Genomic DNA, 18,086 nt, shown 5'->3' on the forward strand with positions numbered 1-18,086 from the left:
AGAAATAGATTTTTGCAATAAATAGCGTAAATAAGAGAGATAAGCTTTTAGGAAACCTCATGATAAGTCTTTAGAGTTATCATTTCCTAAAATAAACGATTGAGCTGAGAAATTCAAAACTTCAAAACTTCAAAATCTAAAATATGACGACGAAAGAATAAAGCAATAATAATTAAATCGCCATACCTCGATAGAGAGCTAATCCTAGAATGCAAAAACAAAATTCGCCTAGGCAAAATTGAGGTATAAAATAATCTTCAATATGATCTCCTCAAAATTGACTTCGCCACCTTTGGATTTCAATGTGATCTTCAAGTATCGCCTTAGACGTGGTCTTAAATGATCTCCAAGTTCGCCTTTGACAAGAATCTTCAACCCTTGGTAAATTCGCCCAAACGAAGGCCTTCAAGTTCGCACCACCCTTGATGTATAAAGCGCCACCTTTGGATGAATGAAATTCGCACCACCTTTGGTCTTCAACGCAATTCGCATTCCACACTTGATGATATACTTCGCATCACCTTCGCTTCCCCTCAAGATCGCATGTGAAAGGATAAAAATAATGATGTGAAAATGAACATTTCAGTCCCCTTCATATATAGCGCGCTCATCCTTTCACCCCTTAGGCCGACTTGAATAAATAAAACCATTTTTTAAATGATTTGCAATAAGATAACAAGGCCGACTTGCTTAATTGGGCGCTTCAAATCGATTTTTATATTAATTAAATAATTAATTATTAATGCCTTGCGTTTTTTAAATGAGGATTTCGATTTTAATAAAGGCAAAAAAAATAATTAATAAAAGAGAACGCCATATTAAATGCTAAAATAAATAAGATTTTCAATTTTAAATCGATTTAGCATTTAAGGAAATTTGAATTGTTTAATTTGGCGCCAAAAATATGAAAATAAAGGGACGTACCTCATCGCTCTGGTCCCTTGGAGAGGGACAGGAGCGATTCACCATTATTGTCTAGATTTTTGCATTTCTTACGTCCAACTCCTTTATCTCCACGTTGAAAATCGATCATCTTGATGGTCCTTCGAATGTGATCGCCTTGTGTACGTTCATAGGTCCCTTTTGGATGCTCATCGCCCTGGTCCTTGTCCAAAGGACAGGAGCGATCCTCTAATTTCCACGTTTAATATGCATCTTCTATCTTCGATCTGTATTGTAGGGCGAATAACACCTATGCTTGTTCCCTTTGCGTTTGTTTCATTTGTTTGCACGAAGTGTTTGTACGCTTTGAGGGATCATCGCCCTTGTCCCTTGGAGAGGGACAGGAGCGATCCATGATTTTCTCCTTAACCTTGGCAAGTTTGCACTTTGATCTTCGTTGTAATGTCTTCTAAACGTCGTCCCTTACCTTGCTAGACCTCGCCTTGCTTCGTTTTTGAAAGAATATGAGCGCATTTGGTGATATCGCCTTGGTCCTTGTCCAAAGGACAGGAGCGATGGGAGCCTTTAGCATGACTAGCAACGTTTGGACATTCAAAACCCTTGCGAATTATCTTCAAACGATGCCTTGGACCATATGCTATCTTATGACGTCTTGACTTAGCTTGAACTTGAAGCAAAACGAGGAATCCAAAGCAAATCGCCCTGGTCCCTTGGAGAGGGACAGGAGCGATCCTTCCCTTGTGGCCTCTATCTCACTTTGCCAGGTTCCAAATTTATATTCAACGGACTCGTCCTTCTTCACTCTATTTGTTCATGCCTTGACATTGTTTGCAACTTTGCAAGAAAATCAATTATATCAAAAATCGCTCTGGTCCCTTCCTGAGGGACAGGAGCGAACTAGGCATTTAGCACTGTTATGGACGTCCCAAAAATCTTCAATTTATATTCAACGCATTTATCTCATGTTTTCCCTTGTTTTCGAACGTAAACTTGCCTTGACATTTGTCCGGATTTCGCATAATGAAGGAAATCGCTCTGGTCCCTGGGAGAGGGACGGGAGCTATAAGGTACTTCGCCCTGGTCCCTTGGAGAGGGACAGGAGCGAACTTTGCATTTTGGACCATTTTCCTTTGTGTTAGCACTTCAAATTATATTCATTTGGTAAAGCATCTTCCTTTGGACCTCTTCAAATCATCAAGTCAACGAAATCTCGCAAGGACAAGGCAAAATTTGATTTGTAGCTCCGGTCCTTCACTGAGGGACAGGAGCGATTTTCCTCCTTGAGGCGTTTCGGTGCTCATGAAAATCTTCAATTTATATTCAATGGAAAGATCTCGCCGTTCTTCATCACTTACAATTCGAAATTTGTCTGGACTCTGCAGGAATAATGAGATATTTGGAAAAGAGCTCCCGTCCTTCACTGAGGGACAGGGGCGATTTTGCTCCTACAGGCCAAAATAACATGATTTTTCACATTTTAACACTTCACGAGGCGAAAACAAATCAATTCCAATGCCCAGGATCAAAATCAAAAAACGTCAAAATTTGGTCAAAATATTCAATCGGACAAAAATTCACATTTCATTTTTCAACACTTAGACAAATTTAAGCTCTGCATCAACATTCCAATTGAAAATTAGACAATTTGGCGAATTCATTGCATTCAAAATTTGCATCCTAGAAAAGGAAGCTCAAAAGCTCTCAAAAATGACTGGATTCTGGCTTGAAAAGGCAAAATTTAAAACCCTAAGGCTTGACCCTAAATCCAGACAACTAACTAACTAACAAAACCCTAAAAACGAAAGCGAAAACGAGCGAAAAACAAGCAAAAAGAGGGGGTCCCCATTTGCCATGGGGCGATGTGTGAAATGGTCACAACACATATCTAGGTAGTCTTGTTGTTGGTGTACATATAGGGACAACTCTCATTTCAAATACTGATTGACTTGGGAGCTGTTATCACTGCAATGTCTAAGAGGTTAGGATAAACCTGCAAGGTCTTCAACGAACTCTCACTATTCTTCAAGTGATTGATCATTTTTTGATTAGGCTGTAATAAACATCCCCAATTTTTTATTGAAAAATTTTCAACTGAAAATGAGATACAATGTACTATCCTGAACACTGATCACCTAGTTCCTGAGGTGGGCAAGGTGAGAGCATATGGTGTAATGGACCACACCAACTATCTAAATGCAACAAATGCACTAGGTGGAAACCTAGCCAAACTCACTTCTTTAGTGGATTGCTATGCAATAAATGAAAGGAAATAACACCTCAACACTTAATTCAACGGACTGTACATTACAATAAGTACAAGCACTCTCACTCATTCAACAGAGTGAATAATGAACATCCCTAATTTTTTTTGAAAATTTTTCAACTGAAGATGGGACACAATGGAGTGCAATTAAGAGCATAGGCACTTCTTACTTATTTAGTGGACTGCAAATACAGAACTCTCACTTATTCAGTGGTGAACACACGACACTTCCACTTATACATGGTAAAACATATGATACTTTTAACTTATTCAATGGGGGAGCAAAGTACAAAACTTTCACTTGTTCAGTGGGATAACGATACATCAATGAGCAAAAAAGAAACCATTGGCATTACTACTATCGAGGATATTACAAAGTTTGCTCAAATCTTTTCAAACATGTATGACTACTGTTATGAATTAATATTAAGTGCAGATCACAAATAATATTGCTGTAACAATCCAGGAATGACCCAAATGACATGAAATAATTAAGTTATCCAAAAATCAATTGCAAAGTACCTTTAGTAGGTGAAACTAGGGCTGGTATAGATATGATGTAGCTCTGTGTCTGTCGGTTGCACTACTCACACATGTCGGAAACCTCTGAAACACACAGGCAAACTCTTCTATATGCTGATGCAACACCCTGAAATAAAGAGAACATTCCCAACACAAAAAGCAACAGCCAAAGCACACTCAAATTGCTCCCAAACAATGCCCACATACACCAAACAAAGATTTGCAGGTCTGATTTAGAAAACAGAGTTTTTAATCTTGTTGATAGACCGTAATTATGATTACAATCATCATAAAATTCATCAAAACTCCATGAAAATTGGCAATGTTCACCTCCAAACGTATGAAACCAATATTACTAGCCCCAAACACCATCAAGCAAGCTGGAATAATCAAGAAAGGAGGGGCAGTTCAATGCCAAAACTCACATGCCTCATTCCAGCAGTGGTCCAGTCCATGGTAGCAAAAATTGTTTGGGGAATAAATCGGTAAATCAAAAGTATAAGATTTTTTGAAAAAATCATGGAAAAATCGGGAAAAAATCAGGAAATCGGATTTTCAAAATACATAAAAAATTGTAGAAAAAGGTACAGAATTACTCTTTTTAAAAAAAATTAAGAGCATTTCCATAGCATAGAAATATAGAGAGAATTAAATAAAGAGTTTAACCCATAAATTGTTGAAAATAGATTATTCATGTTCATATTCATGCGGGTTATATTACATTGTACAAAACATACTTAATATGCTTAAATAATAAGTGGATCCAAGTTGGCATCCATTAGAATCTCAAAATTGCTAAAGAAAATCTCCAATGCATTTTGAGATTAAGAATCAAATAAATTCTATTCAACATCAAATTGATTTTTTTGTGTGATTCTAAATGAATTGGGAGTGAATATTTGAATAGCTAGACATGAAATGATGGTCCTTCACTAGACCTTCAATCTACAACTATATAAAAAATTAATTTGCAATTTTTCATTAAATTAATATGATGATTTAATTTTAAACTAAGATTTAATTTTAAAAAAAATTAAAATTAAAATTATTATCTGAACTTCTAAAAAATATTTAAAAAATCAATAATAAAATAATTATATTCTTAATTATTAATTAAAATACAGCTAATTAATTTTTGAATAAGATCTAATTTTTAAAAATTAAAATTAAAATTATTACTATCAAAATTTCTAAAAAAATTAAAAAGTCAATAATTAAAAAAATATAATATTATGATTATAATTAATTAAAATATATTTAATTAATTTTAAACTAAGATTTAATTTTAAAAAAATTAAAATAAAAATAATTTTTTCGTTTGGTAATTAAAATTAAAATTATTATCTGAACTTCTAAAAAATATTTAAAAAATCAATAATAAAATAAATATATTCTTAATTATTAATTAAAATATATCTAATTAATTTTTGAATAAGATCTAATTTTTAAAAGTTAAAATTAAAATTAAAATTAATATTACCTAAACTTCTAAAAAATATTAAAAAATCAATAATTAAAAAGTATATTTATAGTCTAATTTTATATTCGAGCATGGTTTACCGCTGATTCAGTTTGGATCGATCTGCTGTCACCTCCTCTCCTCCCCCATCCTTATTTAGCGGGAGTAGAGCCGGATTCTGTCGCTTTGATTTGCTGCTTAACCTTAATGAGAGTTGGGGAAATGGGACGGGAGAAGTCGCAAGCAAAATGACCCCTGAAAATCCGTATTCATGTAATTTGTTACCAATATACACAGATAATAACATAGATTGCACATGATTACACTGGAGAAGAAAGACAATTTAGTGAAGATGTTGCGCGACACTAGTAAATGCACATTCGAGGGTTTTTTTCATTGTTTGATAGTCTTTTTAGTGTTTTCCTGCTGTTTCTAGGGTTACTGGTTTTTCACGATTTTTTTTGACGATTATTCGTGTTATTTAAATGCGATTTAAACCCAAAAAAATTGTGGAAAATAGTTGACCGATTTTTCCACTATTTTTCGGGGGAAAAAATCGTGCCCTAAGCCGATTCACAATTAATTGCGATCAGATGCGATTTTTTGCCGACTAATGCTGCTTTGGTTCAGTCCATAGTAGCAAAAATCGTTTAGGGAAAAAATTGGCAAACCAAAAGTATAATATTTTTTGAAAAAATCGGGAAAAAATCGGCAAACCAGTACAAGATTTTTTGAAAAAATCAGATTTAAAAAAAAGATAAAAAATTGTAGAAAAAGAGACAAAAACTATTTTTTTAAATAACTTTAGGGCATTTCCATAGCATAGAAAATATAGTTTAACCCGTAAATTGTAGAAAATAATTTTTTGTTGTTTATATTCATATTACTGATTACATAGGCAAATAATCAGTTAACTTTTTAAGAGGGCAGTCACCAAATACACCAAATAGTTGTCTAAGTCAGATCAAATATTATCTAAGTCTATGAGGTAACTGAGATCAAAAGTTAACAGACAAATAGCAAAAGTGAAAGCCATTTTGAAGTGATCCAAGAATTTCATTGTGATTGAGGCAAGGAGTTTTGTACGGTTAATTCAATATTTTAGAAATCTTATCAAATCATATTCCACAATTGCAATGCTTCATATCATAGTAACAAAAATCATTTGGGGAAAAAATTGGTGAAAAATTTGGCAAACCAAAAGCATAAGATTTTTTGAAAAAATGGATAAGAAATTGGATTTTAAAAAATCGTTAAAATTTGTAGAAAAATAGACAACTACTTTTTAAAAAAAACTTAAGGGCATTCCCATAGCATAGAGATATAGAGAGTAAATAAAATAGAGTTCAACCCATGAATTGTAGAAAATAGATTTTGTTGTTTATATTCATGTTGCTGATTACATAGGCAAATATTCATTTAACTTTTTAAAAGGGCAGTCACCAAATACACCAAATAGTTGTCTAAGTTTGAGATCAAAGATTAGCTAAGTCTATGAAGTAGCTAAGATCAAAATTTATCAGACCGAGATCCAACTATTGTTAGAAATTTAGTAAAAGTGGAAGCCATTTTGAAGTGATCCAAGACTTTCATTGTGATTGAGGCAAGGAGTTTTTTAGGGGTATTAGCTAAGTCTATGAAGTAGCTGAGATCAAAATTTATCAGACAAAGATTCAACTATTGTTAGGAATTTAGTAAATGTTGAAGCCATTTTGAAGTGATCCAAGACTTTCATTGTGATTGAGAGAAGGAGTTTAACCCATGAATTGTGGAAAATATATTTTTGTTATTTATATTCATATTGCTGATTACGTAGGCAAATATTCATTTAACTTTTTAAAAGGGCAGTCACCAAATACACCAAATAGTTGTCTAAGTCTGAGATCAAAGATTAGCTAAGACTATGAACTAGCTGAGATCAAAGATTAGCTAAGACTATGAAGTAGCTGAGATCAAAATTTATCAGACAGAGATCCAACAATCGTTAGGAATTTAGTAAAAGTGGAAGCCATTTTGAAGTGATCCAAGACTTTCATTGTGATTGAGGCAAGGAGTTTTCTAGGGGTAGTTCAACATTTGAGAAAGCTTATCAAATCATATTCCATAGTTGCAATGCTTTATATTCCCTGATGTCAATTGGTAAGTCTTTTATATGGGGTAGAATTCAACAAAAGGCATTTGTTTTGCTGAAGTAAAAGATTAGCAGGCCACTGGTTTTGGCAATACCAAGCTTGCAACTACTATTGTAGGCAGAGACAAATTTTAATGATTGTGTGTTGGAGGCTCTTTTATTACAACTATGTAAGCTTGTTTGTTGTCATTCAGATTTATTTCGTGGAGCACTTTAGATATATTGCTCACATAATGAATTGTATGTCTTTGTTTGAGCAAAAATTAACTACATCGATTATAAGTTAAAAATCATATATCTATATCTACATATATTAAATATGTCTTTGAACGTTTAGTGTTGTGGTAGAAAAACTCCATTGGTGAGGTAGCCACCAAGGTTCAAACCCCTACTGGGCCATTGCGTTGGGTCGTTAAGCTCGTGGGTTTGAACAAGTGAAGTGTGGGGAATGATGAACCCCTAGAAAATGAATGAAATAACAAACTTTTTCAATGTTGATTCCACATTGACTCTGATTTTGTCTCAGACCAAACCTATTTTTAAGCAATTCAGTAATTTCATGCGTTTTTCTAGGGTTTTGCAAGTTTTTACAATGATTTTTTTCACTTTTTTGCCATTTTGGGGTTTTTTAACATGATTTAAATGCAAAAAATCTTTGAAAATTGGGTCAACACTTGGTCAATGATTTTTTCATGATTTGGGATTTTTTTAGGGAATAAATCGGCTAGCTCCAGGATTCAGGATTAATCAGGTATAATCGTGATTTTTTGCAGACTATTGCTTCATTGGTTCAGTCTGTACCTGGGCTTTACAACTTGCAACATCACAAAAAATCCCTCAAATTCATCAGAAGACAATGTGACTAGGGTTGCCCAGGTCTAAGAATCAATAATCAACTATTTGGAAGGTCTTTTGAACAGGAATCAACACTCAACATGCTGCAAATGGCTGGCAGGCCTGTTATGGAATGGTACGGCCTAGCAAAAGAAAAGTCTCCAGACCAATTGAGCTCATTTCCAAGAACAATTGAGCACACCAAGACCAATTAAGAGGTTCCTGAGGGGCAAGTCTGGAGATTTTTCATTTAAGTGTGTTCAAAACATCAAGAGGCTCACCAAGACCAATTGAGCTCATTTCCAAGAACAAGAACTCTGTTAGACTGATCCTGTGCTCTCCAAGAACTTTGGAGTTTTCCCTCATTCACCAATTAGATCACGAGAAAACTCAAAAAGTAGACTAATTGCTCACGAACTAATTTTGCTTAAAATGGGACATTACAAAGGCTTGAAGGTGTTCAGTGGACTCTTGGGAGTATTCTTTTGGTTTCATGGTCGTTTGGCCAAAGCTTAAGTTTGAGGGATAACCCTTATCCTTGGAAGACCATGGTTGGGTATCGCTAATGTGTATAATAGTTCTCACTTAGGAGATATGGTCATCTCCAACGATAATCAAAACTAAAAGCTTACATTATATCTTGTTGCTCATTGTAGTTCCTTTGATTATTAAATATAATTGTAGATGTACGTGCCTTCTTGGAACATTTTTTTACTTTATTTATTCAAAATTTCAGTTGTTCTATAATGCTATCCTATCTTGTGTTGTTAATTATCACAAGTTTTTGTTATTAATACTTAGATTATCTCTATTTTATAGTTCTTCTTATCTGTAATGTCCTCTAATTGAGTATTCCCTAAGTTTGCCCTAATTTCCTAATTCCCAAGTGGTTAAGTGGATTTAAGGAATACCTTTCACCCTGCAGCAGATTAGAAACTTCTTACAATAATAATCTCAAAAATTAGAACAGTAATCAGATTAACAGATTAGTAAATTCACAGCTGTATTATTTAGAATTAATTTTTTTATATATATATATATATATGATTCATCTATTAAATATTTTAAATGCGTTGGAGGCTCAACCATAGGAGAGCATAGGGGAAAGTGGCCTTGATGGGGTGTCTCGGATCCTCTACACTGTGCCCAAGAGCGGATATACCATCGCTCTTGGCCTCATGTGGCCCATACCATCTAGATGAGGTGGCCTACCCATTTAGGTATCCCCTTTCTGTTATCCCCTCATCTTGACAACCTTCTTCGTCTCTTTATGATTTGTCCCCCTGTACTTATGCATTATGATAGGATAGAGAGGTTGCAATAGGGTGCCCTGAAAACCATCTCGCCTAGGTCCAAGGGCAGTACCCACTATACCCCCTTGACCTCATGGGGCCATCTGGTCTCTTCATAGAGGTGGTGTACCATAGAGGAATGCCTCATCACCATACCCCTCCTGCAGACCCTCTTCCTTCTATCACAGCATGGAAAACATGCAGAATGTATGAGGATATATACATTACATGAAGTAACTGCAGAATATAATGGTCTGATTTATATTTGCTATGATATAAATAGTCATGTCACAGTATGCAAATAATCATAAAGATGCTGGGGTAGTTATGCAGACAGTTATGCAGACAGTGATGTGCAAAAACAGACATATATAATATTGTTACAGTATTTAGGAGTTTATACAGAATGACCATACCACATAGCAGTAGTTAGACGGTTGCCTGAGATGATGTCTTAAGATGTATCAGATTCTCTATTCCAATTGATGACTGCATATACTCCCCTTTCCAAATCTGCTGATAACATATTTATGTGTTTGCTGCTTATACTCAGAATTCTACATTTTAGGATGGCCTCCCACATCCTCCTTTCTGCCCTTTTGTCTGCTAAAAAATGGAATCCCCTTCCACTCTCCTTCTCAGATGAAACCTTCTCCCCCTTGTAACTTCCAATGTGAGGGAGAGTCACACCCCTTCATCATGCCTTCCCTTTGCAAGGGTCACAACCTTTCACAATTACCACCCCTTCGAAATGTCATGACCTTTCATCATTTCTGTCCTTGAAACTCACTTCCTTATTTTCTGCCCCTTCCTTTCTTCTTCCATTAATCCTTCCTTAATCCAATGCTCCATTCTTTCTTCCTTTTCTCCATATCTCCATATCCTTTTCTTCTTTTGCTTACTCTTTTTATACCCTGTTGTGACCATTTCACACATCGCCCCATGGCAAATGGGGACCCCTTCTTTTTTGCTTTCTAGGGTTTGTTTTCTAGGTCTTTGAGGGTTTTGTCGGTTAGCCTTTGCAAGATGAGTGCTTTCGGGGAGATCAATAGGATAGCAGGTTCTGCTTGAGTGAGGTCAAGTTGATAAGTGATGAAGTCTGAAAGTCCTGATTCTGAAATTTGGCTAAGTCTGAAAGTCCTGATCCTGAAATTTGGCTAAGTCTGAATGTCCTGATCCTGAAATTTGGCTAAGTCTGAATGTCCTGATCCTGAAATTTGACTAAGTTTGAAAACTGAAAATCCTCCAAAAACTAGATTTTGCAATATAGCTCCTGGAGGTCTGAAACCACTCTCAAACATCCTGAAAGTATATATGGAATATAACTTAAAGTCAAATTTCGCTCCTGACCCTCTCAGGAGGTCCAAAGCGAATCTCGCCCCTGACCCTTCCAGAGGGTCCAAGGCGAAAATCAACCTAGGACTCATTCCTGGCCTTATTCGACCAAATTTTGATTTGCAAGGCATTTTGAAAGGAAAATTGGAAATATTTGTAAACTTTGAAATGATGAATTTTTTTTCAAGATTAGAAATTTCGCTCCTGACCCTTGCTGAGGGTCCGGAGCGAAATTCATTGTGGATTTCGTTTGCCAACTCGCTTGAATTTGAAACCTTGTTCCTGGCCTTGAAAATGATCTTACCTCGCTCTGTGAAGTGGTTTGAAACTAAAAGATTGAACAATTTAGCCTAGATTGTAAATTTCGCTCGTGACCCTCTCTAAGGGTCCAGGGCGAAAATGTTGTTCAAGTTTATTCCTCGCTAATTTTGGCTAACTTGTTTTGTGCAGGGTTTCCCGGAGAGAAGATTGGACATTGCTGGATGCATTTGAAAGTTTGAAAGTCTGAAAAATGGTGAATTTTGGGCAACAAAGAGAAAATCGCTCCTGACCCTCTCTGAAGGTCCAGGGCGAAATTCCCAAAAGCACATTTTTCTTGCAAAGTCAAAGCAATTTTTATGGTTGGAATGAATGAGGAAGGGTGTGTTTTGCCTGTTGAAGATAATTTGGAGGGCTAACAAAAGATGGATAAGTTTGAATTTGCAAAATCGCTCCTGACCCTCTCTCAGGGTCCAGGGCGAAAAACCTAATATCCAACCTTTTTCTCCAAAATTGAGCAAAGCTAAGCCTAGGCACAAGTTAGAAACGATGTTTGAAATGCCTTGAAGTGGAATTGAGATGCTAAGAGTGCAAATTTTGATGACAATACGGAAAATCGCTCTTGACCCTCCCCAATGGTCCAGGGCGAAATTTCCAAGAGTTCTCACTTCCCTTGTATTTAGAGATGGTATTTTTGTTTCCAAGACTCAAAAGGGAGTGAAGAATGATATTCTACGCCTTGAAGGTAATTTGAAGTTGAAGTAATCAAGAATTTGTGCAAAAGACTCAAAATCGCCCCTGACCCTCTTTGAAGGTCCAGGGCGAAAATCACAAAACCAGCATTTTCCTCCCAAGTTTGTGCTAAGGCAAGGTTGTGCTAAGGTAGAGAGGGTCTTCCAAAACGTGATGAACAAGGATTTGCCTCCAGAGCTTGATGATCCTAGCCTAATTTGCAAAAGTCGCTCCTGACCCTTACTGAGGGCCCAGGGCGAAAATCTTTGAAGCACCTATTTTGCCTTACAAAAACAAATCAAACATGCATGGAATGAATGAAGGAGATCATTGCTTACCCTTATAAGGTGGATTGACCTTAGAAAGATGAAGGATTAAGAGCAAAATTGAAAAATTGCTCCTGACCCTCTCTGAGGGTCCAGGGCGAAAAAACCCTAAATACACTTTCCTCCTAAAGATCAAATGAAATCAAATTCAAAACTCCAATGAGAGATGCCATTTAAATGCCTAGATGAAGTTTTGGACAAGAAAAATGAGGTATGCAAGGCCTAAAATGCAAGTTCGCTCCTGACCCTTGCCAAGGGTCCAGGGTGAAGTTAGTAGCATTCTTTATTTTTACCATATTTGAGCATTGATATTCCTCAAATTCCTCAAAATTGCTCACTTTGAAGCCTTTGGAAGATTAAATCAAATTTACATTGAATTAAAGGCATTTTAATTTAATAAATTAATTTTGTACCTTGTAATAATCAAAATAAACATCTTAGAGGTATTAAAATTAATTTAAATAATTAAAAAATTAAAGGTTGAGCGCACAAGGCATTATTTTGTCTTTATTTATCAAGTTGGCCTTCTTCTTGGTGGTTTTTTATTTTATTTTAAGGCTTAATTGCTAGGTCGGCCTCAACAAGAATCAAGGTAAGCGCTCTATATAATGGGAGAGGTTCTTTAGCAAATTCAAATCATTCTTGCATTATCTCTCATGCGAACTTGAAGAGCATATTTTGAGGAGCGAAATCCAGAAGATTGAAGGTGAAATTAAGCAAGTTTGAAGGTGAATTTCTAGATTTTGGAGAAGCTAGTGGAAGGTGAAGCTCTTTTGAGGCTAAAGGAGGCGTACTTCATCCAAGGGAGGGCTATAAATCTTGCCCAACAAAATCCGGTCTTCTTCCTTCATTTTTCAAGGTTTTGTACTTAAATACTCAAGGGAAGGTATGAAGAATTACTTTTTTGAAGATCTCATTCAAGACTTATTGTGATCCCATTGCAATTTTGTAAAATCTAAGTCTTGAAAATCCAATTTCCATTCATGGTTAATTTGAAAATGTATAGTTCTTGATTTATCATGACTTTTCAAATTAATATCTTAAGTTTTACCTTTGAAAGGTCTTAAATTTCATGCTTTGAGGTTTGATGCTCAAAAGACTAACTTTAATATTTTGTGTAGGCATCAAATGGAGATCCCGGAGTTGGAAAATCAAGCCAGATCAAAGACAGTCTCCTCCAACAAGATCAAGCAAGGATAAGGGCGACCTCCTCCAGTCTAGCATCAACAAGGACGGCCTTCTTCGATTAAGCATCATCAAAAATAACTTCTTCCAATCCAGCATTCCAGGGCGAGGTACATCATCATCTTGCACATCAAAGACAAAATAAGTCAGAGCAAGGGTTCGTTGAAGAAGCAGATAGTTTCAGAAGAGTTAATTAAAGCTAGCTTCTCAGCAACATCAAATTAGCATCAACCAAGTGTCAGATGAGGTGGCATCCCAGTCATTGCTCATCCAGTCGGATTAATCCAACTCAGCAGGTCCAGATTTAATGTACCTAACTCATGGGAGATGGCACAAACTTCGATGTACCTACCCCAGCTATCCATTGGTTGAATTTTCTAGAGAAGACATGTGTCCTTAAAATGTAATTTTATCATTGGTCAAGCATTAAATGTTATGTAATGGTTGTAACAAACCCTAATTAGGGTTTTCATTGTTGAATCTTGGCCATTGATCTCAAATTGATCTTAGCCATTGAATTGTATTAAGGGCACTATATAAGCCCTGACTCTTCATTTGTAAAGGCAGTTGGAAGCAGTTAGAATAGAGTTAGAAAAGAGAAGATAGATAGAGAGTAGTTAGAAAGTGATTAGTCAGTTGATAGAATAGCAATTAGAGTAGAATAGGAGGACAAGGCAAGAAATTGTTGCCATTGATTGTAAACAAACTCCATTTTCATTGAAGTAATGGTGAAGTGTGTCGTTTCTTGCAATATGCATGGTTTCTTGTTGAATCTTCAATTCTAGATGGTAGATGATTAGATCGAATGAAGGAAATTGTTGAATGCACCTGTGTGGAATCCATTTAATCCATACCACTAGCCTCTTGCTGATGGTAAGTGCGCCTTGCGTGGTCAACTGGAATGAAATGAGCTTAATCATAAGTCGTTACACATCTATTGTTTCATGCATTTTCTTGAATGGTGATCATTGTCAGATGGTGTACGATTTAAACATATTGGAAGCATCCCTTAGAAGATCGCACTGAGTTGGTGTTGAATTGTTTAGCCTGATGGTAAGAGCCAGCCCAGTAGGAATCCACCTAGTCATTCATCCATCTTCTCGCATTCTAGGTAGTAGAGTAGACTTCCTGAACCTTGTATCTTTTGCCATTTGTTTGTCTTCCAGTTAGTTAGTAAGACTTGTGATTCCAACAAATCAGACGTTCAGTCATCAAGTGTAAATCCCTTTGTGATTCCAGCAAATCACATCATACCACAGAGAGCTTATCCACACGTAGAGATCCTACAACGAAGAACCTTGAAGTCACCCTGATTGATCCTTTTCGAGATATTTTCAGCATTCAGAGGCTTTACTCAAGAGAGGATAAGGTACCCTTGGGTATTTTATTCTGTGTTTGATAGTGTACAAAATACACGTCAACATACCCCCATATCTCATTGAGGAGACACATCTCTTTGGAAAGAGATATCCCTCTGAAAGGTCATGCCCCCTCATTGCTCTTTTCCTATTTAACTCAGATCTGCACTTCTAATTGTAGATGGAAATTGTTGTTTCAAATGAAATTATCTTCTCCCTTTTATACCTCATGTTTGAGGAGGTTACAAGTTTTCATTTCATGCCTTTTGACCATTCATTAAACTTAACTAAGTTTTAATTATTTTAATTTTAATTTTATTATTAAATCCTATTTCAAAATGGGGCCATTACATTATCTTTCACTTAGTTTAATAGTTTGGATACAAATCTACTTGTGTGTGTTGCAAAATGAATGCATGAGAAAAGAAAGTTAGCCATAAAGACACGATATCTAACTTTTTCCTCGTAATCTTGAGGATGTGCTTCATAAAGGGGGTGAACGAGGATATCATGTACTCGTTAATACTCATCAAGGCCTAGATCTGAACAGTTAAGCACAGATTACAAACACTAAGTAGAGAACCAATTGTTATTAAATGATATTAATTATATAATATATCAAGAACATGATCCACATATGATGCATGACAACCAAGATATTCTATAAGAAAATCATATACAATGTACAAATATGGAATTTTTGAGTAGCTATTTATAATTGAGTTTTATACCAATATGTGCTTCAAATTATCTTTTAAATTTATTTGTTATAGTATTGCTTTTGTCATGCAATTTATTATGTGATTTATCAAAGATTCTTGGTTATTTTAATTCCCTATGATTCACTACAAAAATTCATTGTGATGCAGTATCGATATTGTATATTCAGCCAAGTCAAGTGCTGACACTTGGATTGAAAGGGAGGTAAGCAATAGGGATATATTTATGAAACTTTACATTTTTCTTTGAATGAATCCAAACATAGTGAAGAAAGTTATGTGCATTCTGTAGAAAATTGAAGCAAGAACTATTGAAGATTGATCCATAGACAAAGGCTGGTATTATGCCATCATCTTGGGCAAACAAATAATGACTAAATTATGTGCACAATATTCAAGTTAATTCTAAGCTCCTTTATTTGTGGGTTTGGAAAGTTCACATATTCCTTTTATAATTTTCCCAATCTGTATTTCCAAGATAATTTTTCACCCCTTATCTACCTATCGAGGTGTCAGCGTAAGTATTTCACACCATAATATTTTAAAACAAATTCACTTCAATTAGAATTTTTTTTCCTTCAGAATTCAACTACAAGATGTGACTAAAGTATCCTTGGATGATGAAATGTGGTATTGCTGCTTTGGTAGACAGATTGGCCATAGGGAATTTATTTGTCTATCACTATAACTTGAATATGAGATTGAATAAAAGGGAATGAGTATGTGCAATTCCTTATACTAGTGAGATTTGTTAGAGCCTAGTTTCGTAGGCATCAAAGTTAGCAAAATCCATCTAAGTCCTTGTGAAATTTCCCTAGTTTGCACATCAGTTATACCGCATTTGAAAGATCTTCAATGTGCCCCTTCATTGAAAATTGTAATGTCCCCACTTAGAAATATAATTTAATAATAAATAATAATAATAAAATTAAAATACGAAAGAATAAAAATAAAAATTAAATTAAAATTTATAATTAAATATCAATATTTATTTAATATTGATTAATCATCCATTTATTTCTATCAGCAATATATTTAAATAACCATTTATTCAATAATGACTAGCATCGAATGATTATTAAATAATATATTATTTATAAGACAAAAGCAGCAATCCGTTATATAGTTATTAAGGCTGTGTACCATTACACAAACTCAAATTAAGAACACCCAGGGAGACACATCCCTCCACACAACCCTTCACATCAACATCTACGTGTATAAGAAGGCCCAGCAGACCATTTTGGAGGAGGCATAAGGAAAAGAGAATACGGGAATAGGAAGAAAGTCTGATTGTTATCGTCGGTCATCACACAGCACAGATAAGTGGAAGTTTATGATAATACGTAAGGGAATTTCTAAATATTGTTTATGGTTTAAAACACAACATTCCCTAATGATAATAAGAAATATGCATTGCCTAATATAAAGATTAATGTATATTATAAGAGACTAATACTCATCATTAACAATCATTTTTATAGTTCATATCTGACATAAGATTATAAAGGTAATCAGATTTAATAAAGTTATTAGTGATAGAAAATAAGATAATATATGAAGCTAACATTACTAATACAACAAAAGGATGAAATAAAAAAAAAAAGGAAAAAAGAAAGAAAGAAGGAAGCAAAGGAATTAAGGAAGCATTAATGGGAAGAAGATAAGGAAACAATGAAAGAAAGAGGGCAACAGTAATTATATTGTTGGGAATTATCTACTGGTATAGATACAAGATATTGAGACTGCTAATAATACACATAGTATCATGCTGTGAGTGCAAATTAATACTGTTAATATGATATATGAGGAAAAACATTAACATAATAATACTGTTAATATGGGGTAACAATATAACATAATGTTAATATAATCTAATAAAATCTGAAGCTAATACGAATAATGAAGTGTGATATAATATTACTAGTATAGTATGATATTATCACTTTAATACAATACTGAAATGACATATAATAAAATATAAGTAACATATTTTATGTATATTCATAATGAGAATAATGCTTGAGGATCGTGATGTATAATTTGTATGTTTTATCATTGTTTGCAATTGTGATATAAGGGAGGGACAAAATAGGGGGAACAGTGAGAGATTCCTCACCAGGTATAACGCCTCGTAAAGATGGTCAACGACCATTGGTTAAGGACCATGGGGCCACCTCATGATGATGGTTAAGGACCTCATGAGGCCAAGGAGCATAAGGTCCTAACCTTGGGCCTAGGGTTGAGGGTCAAAGGCACCCTATTGTAGCTTCCCTACTATCTCCACTGGATCAATTGTTGAAGTGAATCAATCATAAGAGATGAGAGGTTGATGTGATGGAGGGGAACGGTGTAAAGCCCTCACTAGGTACACCACCTCATGATGATGGTTAAGGACCATCGGTTAAGGACCACATGAGGCCACATAGGATAAGGTCTTTCTGTTGGGCCTAGGGTAGAGGATACTTGGGGCACTTCATCATGTTTTCCAACCCGACCCTCATTATGGTTGAGTGTCCATGCAATTATTGATATTAGTTGTGTAGATTTATATATATACATATCCTAACCCTAGAATTGGATATATTTCATGAGTTATATTTACATTGTTGTCCAATCTTATTGCGGGTTTCAGAAAAATAGACTTATCTCGTCTTATCTTTAAATGAATATTATATCCCTAACTATTTTTTGCCTTTATTTCATTCTATATTTGTGAATTTAGGGCATAGTATAAGGTGATCCCAAATGGGACATTACAAAATTGCT

The 18,086-nt window shown here is 35.1% G+C and overlaps 1 protein-coding gene across 7 annotated transcripts in view; it reads left to right on the forward strand.

Annotated features, from left to right (window-relative positions):
* Nucleotides 1-18,086, forward strand: part of LOC131029071 (uncharacterized) — a 180,024-nt gene that overhangs the window by 39,174 nt on the left and 122,764 nt on the right. For all 7 annotated transcript variants that reach the window (XM_057959474.2, XM_057959470.2, XM_057959469.2 and 4 more), the window contains one exon: nucleotides 15,468-15,522. In XM_057959474.2, coding sequence (XP_057815457.1) covers nucleotides 15,468-15,522 — 55 coding nt within the window. The remainder of the gene's footprint in view (nucleotides 1-15,467; nucleotides 15,523-18,086) is intronic.

Source organism: Cryptomeria japonica, chromosome 3 (genome assembly GCF_030272615.1).
Source record: "Cryptomeria japonica chromosome 3, Sugi_1.0, whole genome shotgun sequence".
NCBI lineage: Eukaryota > Viridiplantae > Streptophyta > Pinopsida > Cupressales > Cupressaceae > Cryptomeria > Cryptomeria japonica.